The following is a 16,734-nucleotide window of genomic DNA, read 5'->3' as shown; positions in this document are numbered from 1 at the left end:
ATATGCAAAATAGCAACAATAAAAAAAGATGTCTACCATATGTTTAGTTCTAAGTTATTTAATAATTTTTAAAACCAAAAAAAAAAATAATAATTTTATTACACACCCTCTACAGAATCGAACCAAAAAAGCGCGTTTATAAATTAAAATGTTCACACAAGACAAAACCATCAAGTTTGCTTTGCTACATACTTTTTTCATTAAACATTTTATTTTTTTATTTTATTTATTTATTTGAGTGATGTATTTATTAATTTGTTTATAAATTCAACACAAGGCACAACCAGCAACAAAAATTGGCATGAAATCAAGCCAAACCATAAAAAAATATTATTTAATTTTGTTTTTTTTTTCTACTATACGTAAGAAAAAAAATAAACAAAAAAACTAGCAGACAAACTACCAAGATGATGTTGATAATGAATCATAAAAAATTCGTTAAAAAAAAAAAACCAAACAACATTTGAAAAGCCGGCAAGTAGAAAAAAACTAAAACTCTAGAGACACACAAGAAGCAAAAAAAAAATAACGAAACAAAAAGTTTTACAACTAAATTTGGCAAAAAACAGTGGCTAATAATAGCAAAACAACAACGGCAAAGCTAATATTTTAGCTTAACAAAAGAATTAAGAAAAACACCTACAAAAATATCAAGAACGCTTGTTTGTTGTTGTGTAGCTAAATATAAGATTTATCTTAAAATAAGTACTGCAATAAAAAAAAAACAAGCAAAGTTCATAAAGTAATTATGGTCGACATGACTTATTCTAGATATAGTTTTAATTCTTTAACCATGTTTTTTTTTTTCAACTATATACTATTAAGTATCACCTTCTATTTGCGTGAATTAATCTTTTTTTCATTAGATGTTTTATAGGAAGAACCACTTTGGCTACTTAACATCTACATAAAACAATTGACTTTTGCTATATGTGGACTTATTTGAAAATAAAATTGAAATAAAAGCAAAACCTTTTATAGTTTCATGTCAAAAAAATAGAGAACTGATCCGATAAAGATTTTAAGCCTCTTAAGCTTTTTACAGCAAAAAAGAATGCTGTTAAAAAATAAATTCAATTACAATTAAAGCACGTTTTTAAAGAAGGTGACTAAGTTTGTCCATGTATTGCTTTGATAGGAATTAAACAAACCGGAAATGTAGTTTTTTTGTGTGTTTTAATCAGACATCAAAAAAATCGATAAGACGCCTCCCCTAAAATAACGTTAAATTTTGTATATAATGGACTATTTGAACAGATGTTGTTAATACGAGGTAGGAAAAAATCGAATCATATTAAAAAAAGAGTAAAATTAAAATAAAAAATGTTTAGGTTAGGTTGATAGGAGAATCAGACCACTATCGGGCCTGTAGTGCGCTCCTTTTGCTGGAAAATGTTTGTTGTTAAAAACAAAAGCATTACACAGAGAGAAAAAAATATATACGCCTGGTACCAGAGGTACAAGCCGATGCAAAATGATGGGCGGCGGCGGCTTATTATAGAAAATATCGGCAGCGGCTAAATTGTCGGCTCAATTTTACTCTTTCTTCAAAAATTTCTGTATAATAGTCTGTTATATAGAAACCTATCTATATCTATAAGGTTTTTCTACAAAAAATTTACATTATTATAGTAGTTATCACTATTTTAATATTTGCACAATATTGTGTGGCAACTCTTTTCAATTAGCCATAAGAATTTATAAAAGTGGCAATCCGTTCAAATTAGTGAAATTATTTTCTGAAATACATGTGTGATTCCAATCTTTTTTAGCGGCTACGTTTAAGCCGGATTAGCTTTTGAGCCGAAAGAAGTTGGCGGCGCTGCTGCTTGCAAAATATTACCGGCGACCAGCCGCCGCCGATTTGAGACGTCTCGGCTTGTATCTTTGCCTGGTACCTGGTACGGATGTGCATAAAATTTAGATTGCGACAATGAATTGTTGTAATTTTGACAACGTTGCGTGGTCAACATTACATGTTGTTCTTGTATGTATGTATATACTTGACAACGGATATTATTGAAAAATTTGGTGTCAATTTGGTACCAGGCGTGTATATTTTTCTCTCAGTTTATTGCAAAATAGAATAAAATTAAAAGAAAGAATGTTGAGGTTAGGTTGATAGGAGGATCAGGCCACTATAGGGCCTGTTGTTCGCTCCTTTTCATGGAAAATGTTTGTTGGTAAAAACAAAAGCCTTATACAGTATTCACTGAATGTCCGCTGATCGGAAACTCAGTTTCCAATCAGTGTTCGTGAGGGATTATATATCCGGAATAATATCACTCGCAAGATATTTGGATCTAATTCCTATAAGAGGCTGACAATGGCAAAGAAAGTGTTCCAGAGTTACGCTGTCCTCTCTACATGCTCTACATTCGCCTGAAGGAGGAGGCTCTCGTTAGGGTCACCCCATATGACCTTTGTGGTTCTACCCAGCTTTTATTTTTATTATTTCTAAGAGAACTTTTATGGTACTCTCACTCATATTTCTATTTCAACCCCAGTTTTACGCTCGTCTGGTTAACTTCCTCGAGCTTCCTTCCCTTTAAAGCTGATATATTCGCTATTTCGTTACCGACTACTCCCGAGTGGCTTTAAGTAAACCATATCTATGGGAGAGTATTCGGTTAAAGTTTTCGTACAATCCTAGATTTAACTTTATTATATGATATCCACCTAATTGCTTTCTGGCTGAATATAGAACAACAGGAGCGCTTTGACCCCTAATTTAGAGTCATTTGTGGAAAGAAGGTTTAAGAATGAAATAACAATTTAATTTTATAATGCCGATATATTCATGCTGAATTTCACTGCGATACTAGTATTTTTAAATGAGTTATAACGTTAAAATTATATTATTAACAGGACTTGGGACAAATGAAGCCCGAACATAACGAAAATCGAAAGTACATAAATATCTGCTGCAAAACTCTATTCGGGAGCCCAGTTGTATGGGTGCTAGTAGTCGAAGTAATGGACGATTACAACCGAAATCATCAGAGTTCATTATACCGATATGTGTATCAAATTTCATCAAATTATCTTTAAAACTGCGATCTTTAGTTAACTAAAAAGGTTTACCTGGACAGACAAACGAAGAAATATTTTCAAATTCTTATATACAGAAATCAGTAAAGTTTTTTGTAATTATAGTACCACCAAATGACTCTCAGTGTTCAACGAAATTGAAAAAAGCTCAACCATTAATGGACCAATTAATGTGACTTTTTGAGGTATTCTGAAAAACTTTGATATTTTTATATATCTTCTTAAATACCAATTTTTTGCAAAGACTAAAACTCTCATGTAAGCATTAAATTCATTAATTATAACAACTCTTAATAAATAATGATTAATGATTTTTATTTATTAAGTGTTCATAATTTGGTGACAGATTTGAAAAAAAAAAAAAAAAATAGAAGACAATAGAATTACATATAACAAAACAATAGAAAACTACATACTTTAAACATACAAAAAAATAAAAATGTCATCATTATTACTACTAGAAACCTAACTGAAAAACCATCAAACTAGTAAGTAAGATTTTCAAATAACAAAAACTAAGCGGCTTTAGGAACGAACTATTTATAAAAAAAACTTTAAATTTTAAAAGAAAATAATGACAAGAAAAAACCACATATACCATACCAAAGCCGATTCTATTTAAATACAAAAACTCGCTTAAATATTGTTTTAAACAAAATATTATATTTTCAATAAAAACTATTAGGTTGGCATAAATTTGTTGTCATTACCACTGGTTTAGCCATATATGGTTACTTTTATATTATCTATAAATGGAGTGGTAAAATATTAATAAAAAAATAACCAACTTTTCAGCCTATAACATAAGTCTAGTCAAATTGAATATAAACAACAAAAATTTAAATTAAACAAGCGCCATCTGCATTTAGTTGTAGTCATTTGTTTATTTTTCAATATTAATTATTATCATTAATTTCCATAAATAATCTTGATTATAACAATTTAGCATAAATACATTTTTTATATTTTTTTATGTTTGACATTCACCTAACTTTATGACAGAATAACTGCTGTATATGACAACTGTTTGTAAAAACAAATAATATAATTTTTTTTTATAAATGTCGTCTAACAGTGAAACAGACAGTTGGTCAATCGCTCACTACTCACTCACTTATTTAGCCTTGTTTGGCTAATTGCTTTTTGGTTTTTAATTTGAAACAGGAACCGGCTTTGGGGCCGTTAAAAACGTGTCTGATCAAGAGAGAGAGAGGGAAATAGACATGCATTTAACAAAAGTAGAATTTACCATATTTATAAATTGTGAAAAAAAAACACAAACACAATTTAATTAATTTATTAATGAAAACTTCTATATAATTTTTTGTAATTTAATGTTTTTGTGTTTTCTGTTAGCGTTTATTTTAAAATTGGAAAAACATTAATGAAAAATGGAGAAAGTTTTCCGGCAATTAAAAAAAGTTTAAGTGGAATATTCAAAAAAGAAACCTGTAAAATAAAAACCATATTGAAATCCGAAACTCTTCAACGCCTACTATTTAGAATGAGTTTTACTGTTATAATTCTCATTTAGTCTAGTCTATAGTCAAGTCTATAGTCTAGTCTATAGTCAAGTCTATAGTCTAGTCTATAGTCAAGTCTATAGTCTAGTCTATAGTCTAGTCTATAGTCTAGTCTAGTCTATAGTCTAGTCTATAGTCTAGTCTATAGTCTAGTCTATAGTCTAGTCTATAGTCTAGTCTATAGTCTAGTCTATAGTCTAGTCTATAGTCTAGTCTATAGTCTAGTCTAGTCTAGTCTATAGTCTAGTCTATAGTCTAGTCTATAGTCTAGTCTATAGTCTAGTCTATAGTCTAGTCTATAGTCTAGTCTATAGTCTAGTCTATAGTCTAGTCTATAGTCTAGTCTATAGTCTAGTCTATAGTCTAGTCTATAGTCTAGTCTATAGTCTAGTCTATAGTCTAGTCTATAGTCTAGTCTATAGTCTAGTCTATAGTCTAGTCTATAGTCTAGTCTATAGTCTAGTCTATAGTCTAGTCTATAGTCTAGTCTATAGTCTAGTCTATAGTCTAGTCTATAGTCTAGTCTATAGTCTAGTCTATAGTCTAGTCTATAGTCTAGTCTATAGTCTAGTCTATAGTCTAGTCTATAGTCTAGTCTATAGTCTAGTCTAGTCTAGTCTATAGTCTAGTCTACAGTCTAGTCTATAGTCTAGTCTATAGTCTGGTCTATAGTCTAGTCTATAGTCTAGTCTATAGTCTAGTCTATAGTCTAGTCTATAGTCTAGTCTATAGTCTAGTTTATAGTCTAGTCTATAGTCTAGTCTATAGTCTGGTCTATAGTCTAGTCTATAGTCTAGTCTATAGTCTAGTCTATAGTCTGGTCTATAGTCTAGTCTATAGTCTAGTCTATAGTCTAGTCTATAGTCTACTCTATAGTCTACTCTATAGTCTACTCTATAGTCTAGTCTATAGTCTAGTCTAGTCAACACCGAAGCCTTAACAAATATAAACTTTATTAACTCACTCACCTATACTCACTGTTCGTGAGCTCCAAAACGTCATCCGACTTATCTGCTGCTACATTCGAAATTTTTGAACCACTATTATATCTCTTGAATTTCTCATAATAATCCTCTTTCTGACAATACTGTTGACTACGCTGATGATGATAATCCTTATTATTATTCGAATCACAATTACTGGCACTTACAGAGGAATTGGAGGCGGCGGGTATTAACACTTTAGTCGGATGTGAACATTTTGGAGCCCACGATGATGAAACAGCCATATAAGAATCCCTCGTCGTTGTCGTCTGTTTAGACGAAGATACTGTGGTGGTAATTGAAGGTGGCGAGGATTCTGGTGAAGCATGTGTATAATAGCCATTATCGGCATTTTGTAAAGGATCCAAATATGAAGATATTTTTGAATTTGTATATAAAAGAGATTTTCTACTATCACTAGTGTTTTGAGGGGAACCGTTGACACACAGCTTCCCACCATTACTAGTGTAGAGATAATCGTTAATAGATTGAGAATATTTCGTTCTAGAACGTATAGACGCGTTGGTATCCGCGCGGGCAGTAGGCGGAGTGGGAGGTAAATATTGATGATGATTATAGTTGCGTCTAGGCGAATGAGGTGAATCGTGACTAGTATCATAATTCGATGTTTTGTTGCTGTTGTTGTGAAGGCTGCTGCGAGAGGGCGAGTCCCTTCTGAGCCATGAAGAAGTATGTGTTTTGGTGGTCGTTTGATAGTGAGAGTTAGTTGATTTATACTCATTTGTATGCATGACCTTGGAAAAGTCTACATATAAAGCATCATCTGTTGAGGGTTTTCTTTGGAATTCATCATCTTCTTCGCGGTCATAGTCGTGGGGCGTATGAGGCGCAGTGGTATGAGCACCAGTTGATGAATAAAATGAGTAATTACTGGAGGATGATTGTGAATAGGAACGATGTCGTCGATAGAACTCATCTTCAAATGGCAAACCTTGAGGAAATTTGGTGGAGAAGGCCTTTTTCGACTTCGGAGAACCCTGAGAGGCACTAGACTGGGCCGAACTAGAATTACTGCAATTACTGCCCGTTTTTCCTGGCAGGTGTATGCTGCTAGTGGCCACACCGTTAGTGGTAGCATGATGTGTATTAGAATTTGTACTAGGTACGTAAGTTTTTCTTTTATAAAGCGGTGTGGCCTTGGGATTACAGGAGGCATTAAAGGAATTTATGCCTACACTGGAAATAAAGCGGCGATTATTGAGATTGGGCGAAGCCGATACGGAATTTAGTCTTGAATCTTCTTTGCATTTGCGGCGTGGCAAAGCTTTGGGGGTACCTTGCGGTGGCAAAGGTGCAGGATATGATTTTATGGACTTTATAGGTCCATTACTATGAGATCCATTATTATCAGCTGACTTGGGCTGATTTTCCTTAGTTACTTTACTGACTGTGTTAGTGTAGGCCCGTTTTTGTGTAGCAGCCGGGACAACGCTGCGTTGTTGATACTTCTGCAAGACCTGTGAATCCTGGGAGTCATTACTCGAACTGATGAAAGAAGAACGACTATTATTGACGAGGGGTGATGACGGTTGATTGCTAGTCTTTTGTCTAATACTTAAATTGGCCTGATGGAAACGATCAAAATTCGATGATTTTCTTAAAGGGGGCGTGGGTGGTTGCTGTTGATTTCTAGTTCTCAAATACTGTTTAGGGGCAGTGGGCGGTGTAGAGCATACACCATTCGCTATAGGCGGTGCAGGGGCTTTGGGTTTTGTATGATGTGTTGTACAAGTCGTTTCAATGCGTCTGACTAATTTGGGTGTTAAAGGCTTGACGGTTGCGGAGACCGCTGCTGAGGAAGAATTCACTTTACAGCTAGCTGTTGTTGTGGAGTTACTATCGCCCGTTTTTAAATTGTAACGGGTGCCATAATAACTACTGCGAAATGGCTGTTGCCTTTGAAAATTTGAGGAAACTCCTGAGTAATTGTTGTTACTGGATCTTACACCTAACGAGGAGGAGGAAGCCGAAGTCTGTAAACTATGACCCGCTATTGGCGGTGGATGATGGGTGTTGTTGTTATTATTACTGCTACTGGCATTTAAAGTAGTTTTACTGCAATTATTAGCAGTATTATGTTGTTGTTGATAATTTGCGGTACAGCTTGTTGTATGTTGTTGTTGTACACTACAAGTACCCCTTGTAGCTCTAAAGGAACTATAGGGTCTAGTATTGTATTGAAAACCACTAACAGGCATTTTGTTTAGTTTTATTTTTTTATTGAGTTTTAAGCAATTGGTAACATTAAAATTAGTTGGGGGATTTTGTTGTTGTTGTTTGATTTATTTAAATATCACACTTTAACATTTTTTTTTTTTAATTTTTTGTTCTTTTTTTATTTGAGAGATTTTAAACTTGAAAATCTTTAAGGCACTTGTTTAATAAAAAAATAAAAGGTTTCCAAAGATTTTCAGTTGTTAAAAAAAATAAATTCGTTGTTGGTTTTAAGACTTTTTTAGTTTATATTTTATTAAGAGATGAATTAAAATTTTATGTTTTGATTGTATGTTTGAGTGTTTTAAATAATGAAAAATATTCGTTGTTTGTGGTTAAAAAGTTTTACTTAAAAAAGACATTTTCCTTTTTTATTCACATTTTCTTAAAATATTTCTAAAAAAAAAATAAAATTTATTTTTAAAATATTAAAAACAAATCTCAACACTTGCATAATTTATAAAAATGAAAACAAAGTCCGTCCTTTTTGTAAATATAAAATGAATTAATTAATTACTCTTTTTAGTAATTTACACTTTTTCCAATCAGAAACTATTTGAATTAAACAAGTTCTTTAAGCTTCCAAGTATACTGCCTATATGAGCATTTGATTTGTTGGTTACTATTAATTTCTTAAAATTTCTATTTGAACTAAGGAATGTAAGAATAGAGAAATATAAAGCAAAAACAAACAAACAAATAATGCTGGCCAGAGAGAACGCAGTTGTTAGTCTTCAATTTGTCCGCATTTTGAAAAAAAGTGTCGAAAGACCATAAAGAAAAACTGTCGCTAATCTCGGAACTACAGCCAAGAAACATACATAAACTGCCCGCATTATGTTTTAAACAAGCTACAAAAATTGTGACTTTTTAAACATCATTTTTTTTTAAGAGTGAAAATTATAAGTGGACAAGAAAAAAAAATCAATACTAATCATCATGTATATTTAAGAGTTCTTGAAAAAAATACTATGAAGGCATGGTAAATATAAAAAATAAAAGACCTTTCCTTAACACAGAAATATAGAAAGAAAAGTTGTCATTAAACAAAAATTTAACAGTGAACTAGATTAAATTATAAGGAGAAAAAAATCACAATTGGAAAAACCCTATACTTCAAAGAAGTCCACCAGGGAATGAAGGTACGAGTGATTAGTAGTTGAATAAAGAAAAAACTAATAATTGCCTTCTGGCAAAGTCTAATATCATTTTTGAGACCAAATAATTAGAGAATAACTTTTTACCAAATCTACGACTTTAGTCCCAATTTCAGACCTAATTACTAACATATTCTCATATTTAAATAAAAAAATCTTGGATAAAAATGCAACTTTATAACTAGACTATGGACTAGACTATATTAGTCTATAATCCAGTCTATAGTCTATAGTCTAGTCTATAGCCTAGTCTATAGTCTAGTCTATAGTCTAGTCTATAGTCTAGTCTATAGTCTAGTCTATAGTCTAGTCTATAGTCTAGTCTATAGTCTAGTCTATAGTCTAGTCTATAGTCTAGTCTATAGTCTAGTCTATAGTCTAGTCTATAGTCTAGTCTATAGTCTAGTCTATAGTCTAGTCTATAGTCTAGTCTATAGTCTAGTCTATAGTCTAGTCTATAGTCTAGTCTATAGTCTAGTCTATAGTCTAGTCTATAGTCTAGTCTATAGTCTAGTCTATATAGTCTATAGTCTAGTCTATAGAGTCTATAGTCTAGTCTATAGTCTAGTCTATATCTAGTCTATAGTATAGTCTATAGTATAGTCTATAGTCTAGTCTATAGTCTAGTCTATAGTCTAGTCTATAGTCTAGTCTATAGTAGTCTATAGTCTAGTCTATAGTCTAGTCTATAGTCTAGTCTATAGTCTAGTCTATAGTCTAGTCTATAGTCTAGTCTATAGTCTAGTCTATAGTCTAGTCTATAGTCTAGTCTATAGTCTAGTCTATAGTCTAGTCTATAGTCTAGTCTATAGTCTAGTCTATAGTCTAGTCTATAGTCTAGTCTATAGTCTAGTCTATAGTCTAGTCTATAGTCTAGTCTATAGTCTAGTCTATAGTCTAGTCTATAGTCTAGTCTATAGTCTAGTCTATAGTCTAGTCTATAGTCTAGTCTATAGTCTAGTCTATAGTCTAGTCTATAGTCTAGTCTATAGTCTAGTCTATGTATAGTCTATAGTCTAGTCTATAGTCTAGTCTATAGTCTAGTCTATAGTCTAGTCTATAGTCTAGTCTATAGTCTAGTCTATAGTCTAGTCTATAGTCTAGTCTATAGTCTAGTCTATAGTCTAGTCTATAGTCTAGTCTATAGTCTAGTCTATAGTCTAGTCTATAGTCTAGTCTATAGTCTAGTCTATAGTCTAGTCTATAGTCTAGTCTATAGTCTAGTCTATAGTCTAGTCTATAGTCTAGTCTATCTATAGTCTAGTCTATAGTCTAGTCTATAGTCTAGTCTATTAGTCTAGTCTATCGTCTAGTCTATAGTCTAGTCTATAGTCTAGTCTATAGTCTAGTCTATAGTCTAGTCTATTAGTTCTAGTCTATAGTCTAGTCTATAGTCTAGTTCACGGCTCGTCTATAGGTCTAGTGTCTATAGTCTAGTCTATAGTCTAGTCTATAGTCTAGTCTATAGTCTAGTCTATAGTCTAGTCTATCGTCTAGTCTATAGTTCTAGGTCTATAGTCTAGTCTATAGTCTAGTCTATAGTATAGTCTATAGTCTAGGTCTATAGTATAGTCTATAGTCTTAGTCTATAGTCTAGTCTATAGTCTGTCTATAGTCTAGTCTATAGTCTAGTCTATAGTCTAGTCTATAGTCTAGTCTATAGTCTAGTCTATAAGTCTAGTCTATAGTCTGTCTATAGTCTAGTCTATAGTCTAGTCTATAGTCTAGTCTATAGTCTAGTCTATAGTCTAGTCTATAGTCTAGTCTATAGTCTAGTCTATAGTCTAGTCTATAGTCTAGTCTATAGTCTAGTCTATAGTCTAGTCTATAGTCTAGTCTATAGTCTAGTCTATAGTCTAGTCTATAGTCTAGTCTATAGTCTAGTCTATAGTCTAGTCTATAGTCTAGTCTATAGTCTAGTCTATAGTCTAGTCTATAGTCTAGTCTATAGTCTAGTCTATAGTCTAGTCTATAGTCTAGTCTATAGTCTAGTCTATAGTCTAGTCTATAGTCTAATCTATAGTCTAGTCTATAGTCTAGTCTATAGTCTAGTCTATAGTCTAGTCTATAGTCTAGTCTATAGTCTAGTCTATAGTCTAGTCTATAGTCTAGTCAATAATCTAGTCTATATTCTAGTCTATAGTCTAGTCTATAATCTAATCTATATTCTAGTCTATAGTCTAGTCTATATTCTAGTCTATAGTCTAGTCTATAGTCTAGTCTATAGACTAGTCTATAGAAATAAATACAAAACTTTGGGAAAATCTTGAGAGACACAAGAAATAATATTATTTAAAGTATGAAAACTTTGTCGAGTGCTTATTCCAACTTATGAAGAAAGGACCACACTTCTTTACAAACTTTATAACTTATTAAATAAAGTTTTTTTTTTTATTTATTAAACATTACTTAAATTAGAAATATTAATTCCAACACGAGGCATCCATTAAAAACAAAAAAACTGATAATTTTTAAAAAGATACTTATGTCTATGAGACCATAATTATTTAAGGAAAGTGTAATAAAAATGTATATACAATTTATATATTATTCAATAAGATAAATTCTCAAATTACAAATATACACATAGACATACAACATAATAATGAAATTAACTGAAACCAAACGAATAAGTAGCTAATTTTTAAGCTGCTGTATCGAAAGACGGACGACAGACAAGCAATGGACAGAGACTTTATGTGTGATAATTGCCGATGAGGAGAATGTTTATAAAAAATGCAATGAGACAAAAAAAAAACTGTTAAGAACAACAACAACAAAGAAATAACAAACATTTTTTAATTCCTGATTAAAGCACAAACATATGGACCTTGTTTGACAGAATGTTCTGCGATATACAGTGGGTAATAGAAGTAAACGATCATAGAGAAATATTTAGTGAAATAAGAATTCTCCAACTACTTGTTTAATATGTATTATAAAACATTTTTAATTTAAGTAAGTTATAAAATAGTCATCCAATTAGCATTATTTTGAACATCAAAGTAATAAAGGAATTATCTTACTGTTGAGAAATTTGCTATTCTCCTACTACTTTCAAATCACTGTAAAACGTTTTATATTTGAGTAAATTCTCGACTTCAAATTATACTCGATTTGCTCCGATCGGGCGATTTAAAAAAATTATTAATTTTTTAGTGAAAAATATGTATAAATATGTCTAATACTTAAAAGTTCATTCTTAATTTTGTGTGTAACTGTAATTAATTAAACTTTTAGTAAAATATGAAGTAATGTATAAAAAAAAAGACGAAGCATTTATAACTTGAAAAAAACTAATAATTGACAGTACAATATAAATAATAAAAAATTTTATGTATAAATTTTTAAAGCCATAATTAAACAAAAAATGCAACTACCAGCAAGACTTATAAACTAAATGTTTCATCCCAACAAACATAAAATCACAAATTTCATTTCATTTAGGTTTTTCAAACCTAAACAGAGATCGATTTACATTCTAGACTTTACAGATAGATTGAACTACAGTCTGTATTTCGATTATCTTCCGGCAATCAGTTACGCAATGATCAAAAAAAAAAAAAAATGGAATCGCAGGATAAAGTTGAAGCAATTCCATTCCGTTTCAATCCTTTACGATTATGTGTAGGTATTCTGTTTTACGATCGTAGTCACGTTTTTTGTAAGTTGTTTTTTTTTTTTTTTTTGTTGGAGAAATGTCGAATCGAAATGCAGAATATGAAAACAGAGATAACCTCGATTTGATAGATCGGTTTATAATCTAAACTATAGAATATTGATAGGTTTTAGTTTTGAGACTATAGATCGATTTATAGACCAGCATATAGATCAGTTTACCTTCTAGACTTTATTGATCGTTTTATAGTCTATATAGATCGTTTTGTGGTATATTCTAAATAATATTTTATAGTCTAGACAATAGATATATTTAAAATATACTTTATAGAACGATTTATATTCGTTTTATGGACTAAACTGTGGAGAGGTTTTAAATCCACACACTATGTAATCCAATCAACACTATAGACCGATTTATAGTCTAGCATGTGTATTCGTTTTAAAGCCTAGGCTTTCATTGTTTTACAATTGATAGCATTGTTTAGTCTAGAATATAAATCGTACAGATAGTTTTGTAATCTACACTAGTAGATAGATTTACAGCTATTTTAAAGATCAGTTTGCAACCTAGAATGTATATTGCCTTATAGTCTAGCATCTAGAATCGGTTTGGTATATAATCAATATCATAGATCGAATTATTTTATCGACAGCTATTTTAAAGATCAGTTTACAACCTAGAATGTATATTGCCTTATAGTCTAGCATCTAGAATCGGTTTGATATATAATCAATACCATAGATTGATTTATAGTCTGATCTGTTTATATTCTGAACTATATAGTTTTATAGTCTAGACTTTATTGATGATTCCATAGTTTAGATCGACACTATAGATCGGCGTAAGACACTATATGCTATATGTTTAAGCCTAGACTATAAATTAGTATGCAGTGTACTATAGATTGGTATATGGTCTAGGCTATAGATCAGTTTGCAATCTAATCAATACTATAAATCGATTTACAGTGTAGATTATAAATCTGTTTATATTTTATTCATACAGATCGGTTTTAATTTTATATCAATAGACAAAAAAATTAAAACGAAGTTATGAATTACATTTGAGAAAATGTATTTTTAAATTATTAAACTCTCTAAAATCTTGAGAGAATTATTATTCTCAATTTGAAAATTCCGATTTCAAATCAAACCAAATTTGAGTTCAAATTTTCCTTGACTGTTGGGTTAGTTTTTCAACATAAATTTGAAATGAAGAAAAACGTTTTTATATTAAATTAAAAACTAATGGATGCTTAATAATAAAATCAATTGTAAGAGGAAAAAATTAAAAACAAAAGAAAACCTTGACGAAGAAAAAAAATCATTAGGAAAAAAACAACAACAATATTTGAAAAATTAAAAACAAATATTGATTATGTAAAAAAACTGATTACAGGCAATAAATGAATTAATAAGAAAAAAAAACAATATTTCATAAAATTAAATTAAAAAAAAGAAAAAAATACAAAATGTTTGAGGTTAAGAATAAAGTATACAGTAAAAATGTTTGTCAATAAGGTTATTTTGTTGTTATTAAATATTTCAAACTAATTAACTTTTAAGTTTTTATAATGTGTTCATGTTAATTTTTCTGGGTTAAGAGTGTAGGTTTTTTAAGCTATTTAGGCTTATAGACAACTAGAGACAGACTTAGAGAAGTTTGATTCACTTTACTACACGCTACTGATATAAAAATGTATTTTGATACTTGTACACTTGACAGTCTCAATAGTTTACCCTTGAAATTAAGAAATCAAGTGTATAAATACAAAAACGAAAAAAGTCATTAGAAAAAAATCTTATTAAAAAAATTAAATTTGAGTAGTTAATGTTAAGTCAAAAATACATGCGGTTGCGTGAAATGAGGGTGTGAAATTTTTAATATTTTTTTTTATTTTTTGCAATAAACGAAAACAGAAATTTAATACAAAATAATGGCATATTAAATGCTTCAACGGTTTTAACATGCAAATGTAAAAAATTCTAAGCTTTTAAATAAAAGTAAAAATTTTGTTTTTTGAACTTTAGTGATCGGCCAACACAGTTACAATTACTAAAGCTTAAAGTTTTGTTTTCATTTGACAATGACTATATTTACAAATCATTCTCAATTTAAAATCAAACCGTAATTAAAGCACGTGTTCTTTAAGCCTTATTTAAATAATTTAAAATTCTTTTGGAACAAAACCTTCAAAACTACCGCTTAAAAGAACCAAAATAAAAGTATTAAATATTATTTAAAAGATAAGCTTTTACGCTAAAATTAAAAGAACACACCTTTAAACTTTTAAATAGATAAAATAAACAAATATCCAAAAAAACTCTTTAATAACTGTTTCATTTTGTTAAAAAAATATATATAAAAAATTTGTAATTATTTTTATTTAATTTTTGTTAAACATCAAAATAAATTTGCTTAAAAAAAACACATTACTCTTGTAAAAAAACTAGCTTTTTAAGAAAAATATTATATAACAAATATTATTAAAAAATGTGTTAATAAATCTAAAATATTAAATAAATAAATTATAAAAAAAAGTTTGAAACTAACAAATCCGCAAACATGAACGAACAGCTGCTGCTGTTGGCTGCTAAAACAACTTGAAACTTTAAGTAGATTAAAAAAAATAAAACTACACAGAAAATTGAAAAAAGATAACAATGAAAAAAATCATAATAATAAATAAATAAACAACCACAACAAGAGAGAAGCTGTAAAGTATGGCTTGGCCTAGCCTGGCCTACTACCACTGCCGCTGCTGGGTAATTTAAGCCTGTAGTCGCGTAATGTATGTATGTCTTTATCTTTTACAGAATTATCATCATTCAATAGACGAAACACGAACCCAGTAGGAAACTAATAACATTTTCAAATAAAATTTATATATATTTACAGATCACTTTATAGTCCAGACTATACATCGTTTCATAGGCTAGACAACAGATCGTTTTATAGTCAAAACTATAGATCGCTTTGGAATCGTTTTATTTTCGAAATTACAGATCGATAATATGGATCTAGCCTAGACTATAAATCGTTTCATGGCCTAGGCTACAGATCGTTTTTTATAATCAAGACTATAGTTCAATTTAGATCGTTTTATAATCTAAACTATAGATCGTTTCATGGGCTAGACTACAGATCTTTTTATAGTAGAAACTGTATATCGTTGTGTAATCTAGACTATACATCGTTTTATTGTCGAAACTAAAGATCGTTTTATAGCCCATACTATGGATCTTGTTACAGCACATTCTATAGATCATTTTATAGCCTAGATTACAGAACGTTTTATAGTCAAGACTATACTATAGATCGTTTAATAGTTTAGACTACAGATCGTTTCATAATCTAAACTATATAATCTAAACTATACTATAGGCTGTAGATCATAGTAAAGACTAAAGACTCTTTTTTGTCTAGACAATGTATTATTTGATTGCCTAGACTATATAATCGTTTATAGCCTAGACTATAGATCTTTTAATAGACTAGACTGCAGATCATTTTATAGTCGAGTTTAAATTATTTATCGTCTCATAGCCTAGTCTTTAGATAGTTTCATAGTTGAAACTACATATCATTGTATAGTCTGGACAATAGATCGTATTTTAGTCTTCACTATAGATCGAATTTGAGTCGAGACTAAAAATTGTTTAGTTGTCTGTGTCGTTTTACTCTATAAGACATAAATCACTTCAAACTTTAGACTATGAATCTTTTCTACATTATAGATCATTTTATGGTCTCAACTAAAGATCGTTTTATAATCAACATTATAGATCGTTTGACTTTTTTTCCAAGTGAGCTAAGTGAGAGGCCAAAGCTGATCACATCACGATCACAACGTCACAAGTTTTTAATATAAAATAAATTGAAGTTTTTTTTTTGTCATCGTAATGAAGAAATTATTTATAATAAAAATTCGGAAGAGATTGTGAATTTCATTAAACATCATCAATGAGAGAGAGATTATTTTAGTCAAAAACTTTAACGATTAAATTTCCTCTTAAAATTTCGATTTCACTTTTTATTAAAAAAATTAACAAATTTGCATGTAAAATTAAATTTTTCACAGAAAACAAAATTTTATTTTTTATAAAAAAAAAAAATAATTTTAGTGGAAAATAAAATCTTTTAAAAAGGTGAATTAATTTAAA

The 16,734-nt window shown here is 30.1% G+C and overlaps 1 protein-coding gene across 3 annotated transcripts in view; it reads right to left on the bottom strand.

Annotated features, from left to right (window-relative positions):
- Positions 1–16,734, bottom strand: part of LOC119604035 (serine/threonine-protein kinase Doa) — a 193,369-nt gene that overhangs the window by 127,965 nt on the left and 48,670 nt on the right. The window contains exon 1 of one of the 3 annotated variants that reach the window (XM_037956428.1): positions 5,543–8,095. The exons of 1 other annotated variant lie outside the window; for it this stretch is intronic. In XM_037956428.1, the coding sequence (XP_037812356.1) occupies positions 5,543–7,776 (2,234 nt within the window). In that variant the 5' untranslated portion in view covers positions 7,777–8,095. Of the gene's footprint in view, positions 1–5,542; positions 8,096–16,734 lie in introns of those variants that run through there. One more of the 3 variants, XM_037956437.1, reaches the window with a different exon arrangement.

Source organism: Lucilia sericata, unplaced genomic scaffold (assembly GCF_015586225.1).
Source record: "Lucilia sericata isolate MDLA Ls3-8-SP2 unplaced genomic scaffold, ASM1558622v1 Contig000012F_arrow, whole genome shotgun sequence".
NCBI classification, from domain to species: Eukaryota; Metazoa; Arthropoda; class Insecta; order Diptera; family Calliphoridae; genus Lucilia; species Lucilia sericata.
Note: the sequence above shows the minus strand (reverse complement) of the source record. Positions and strands in the feature narration are given on the sequence as shown.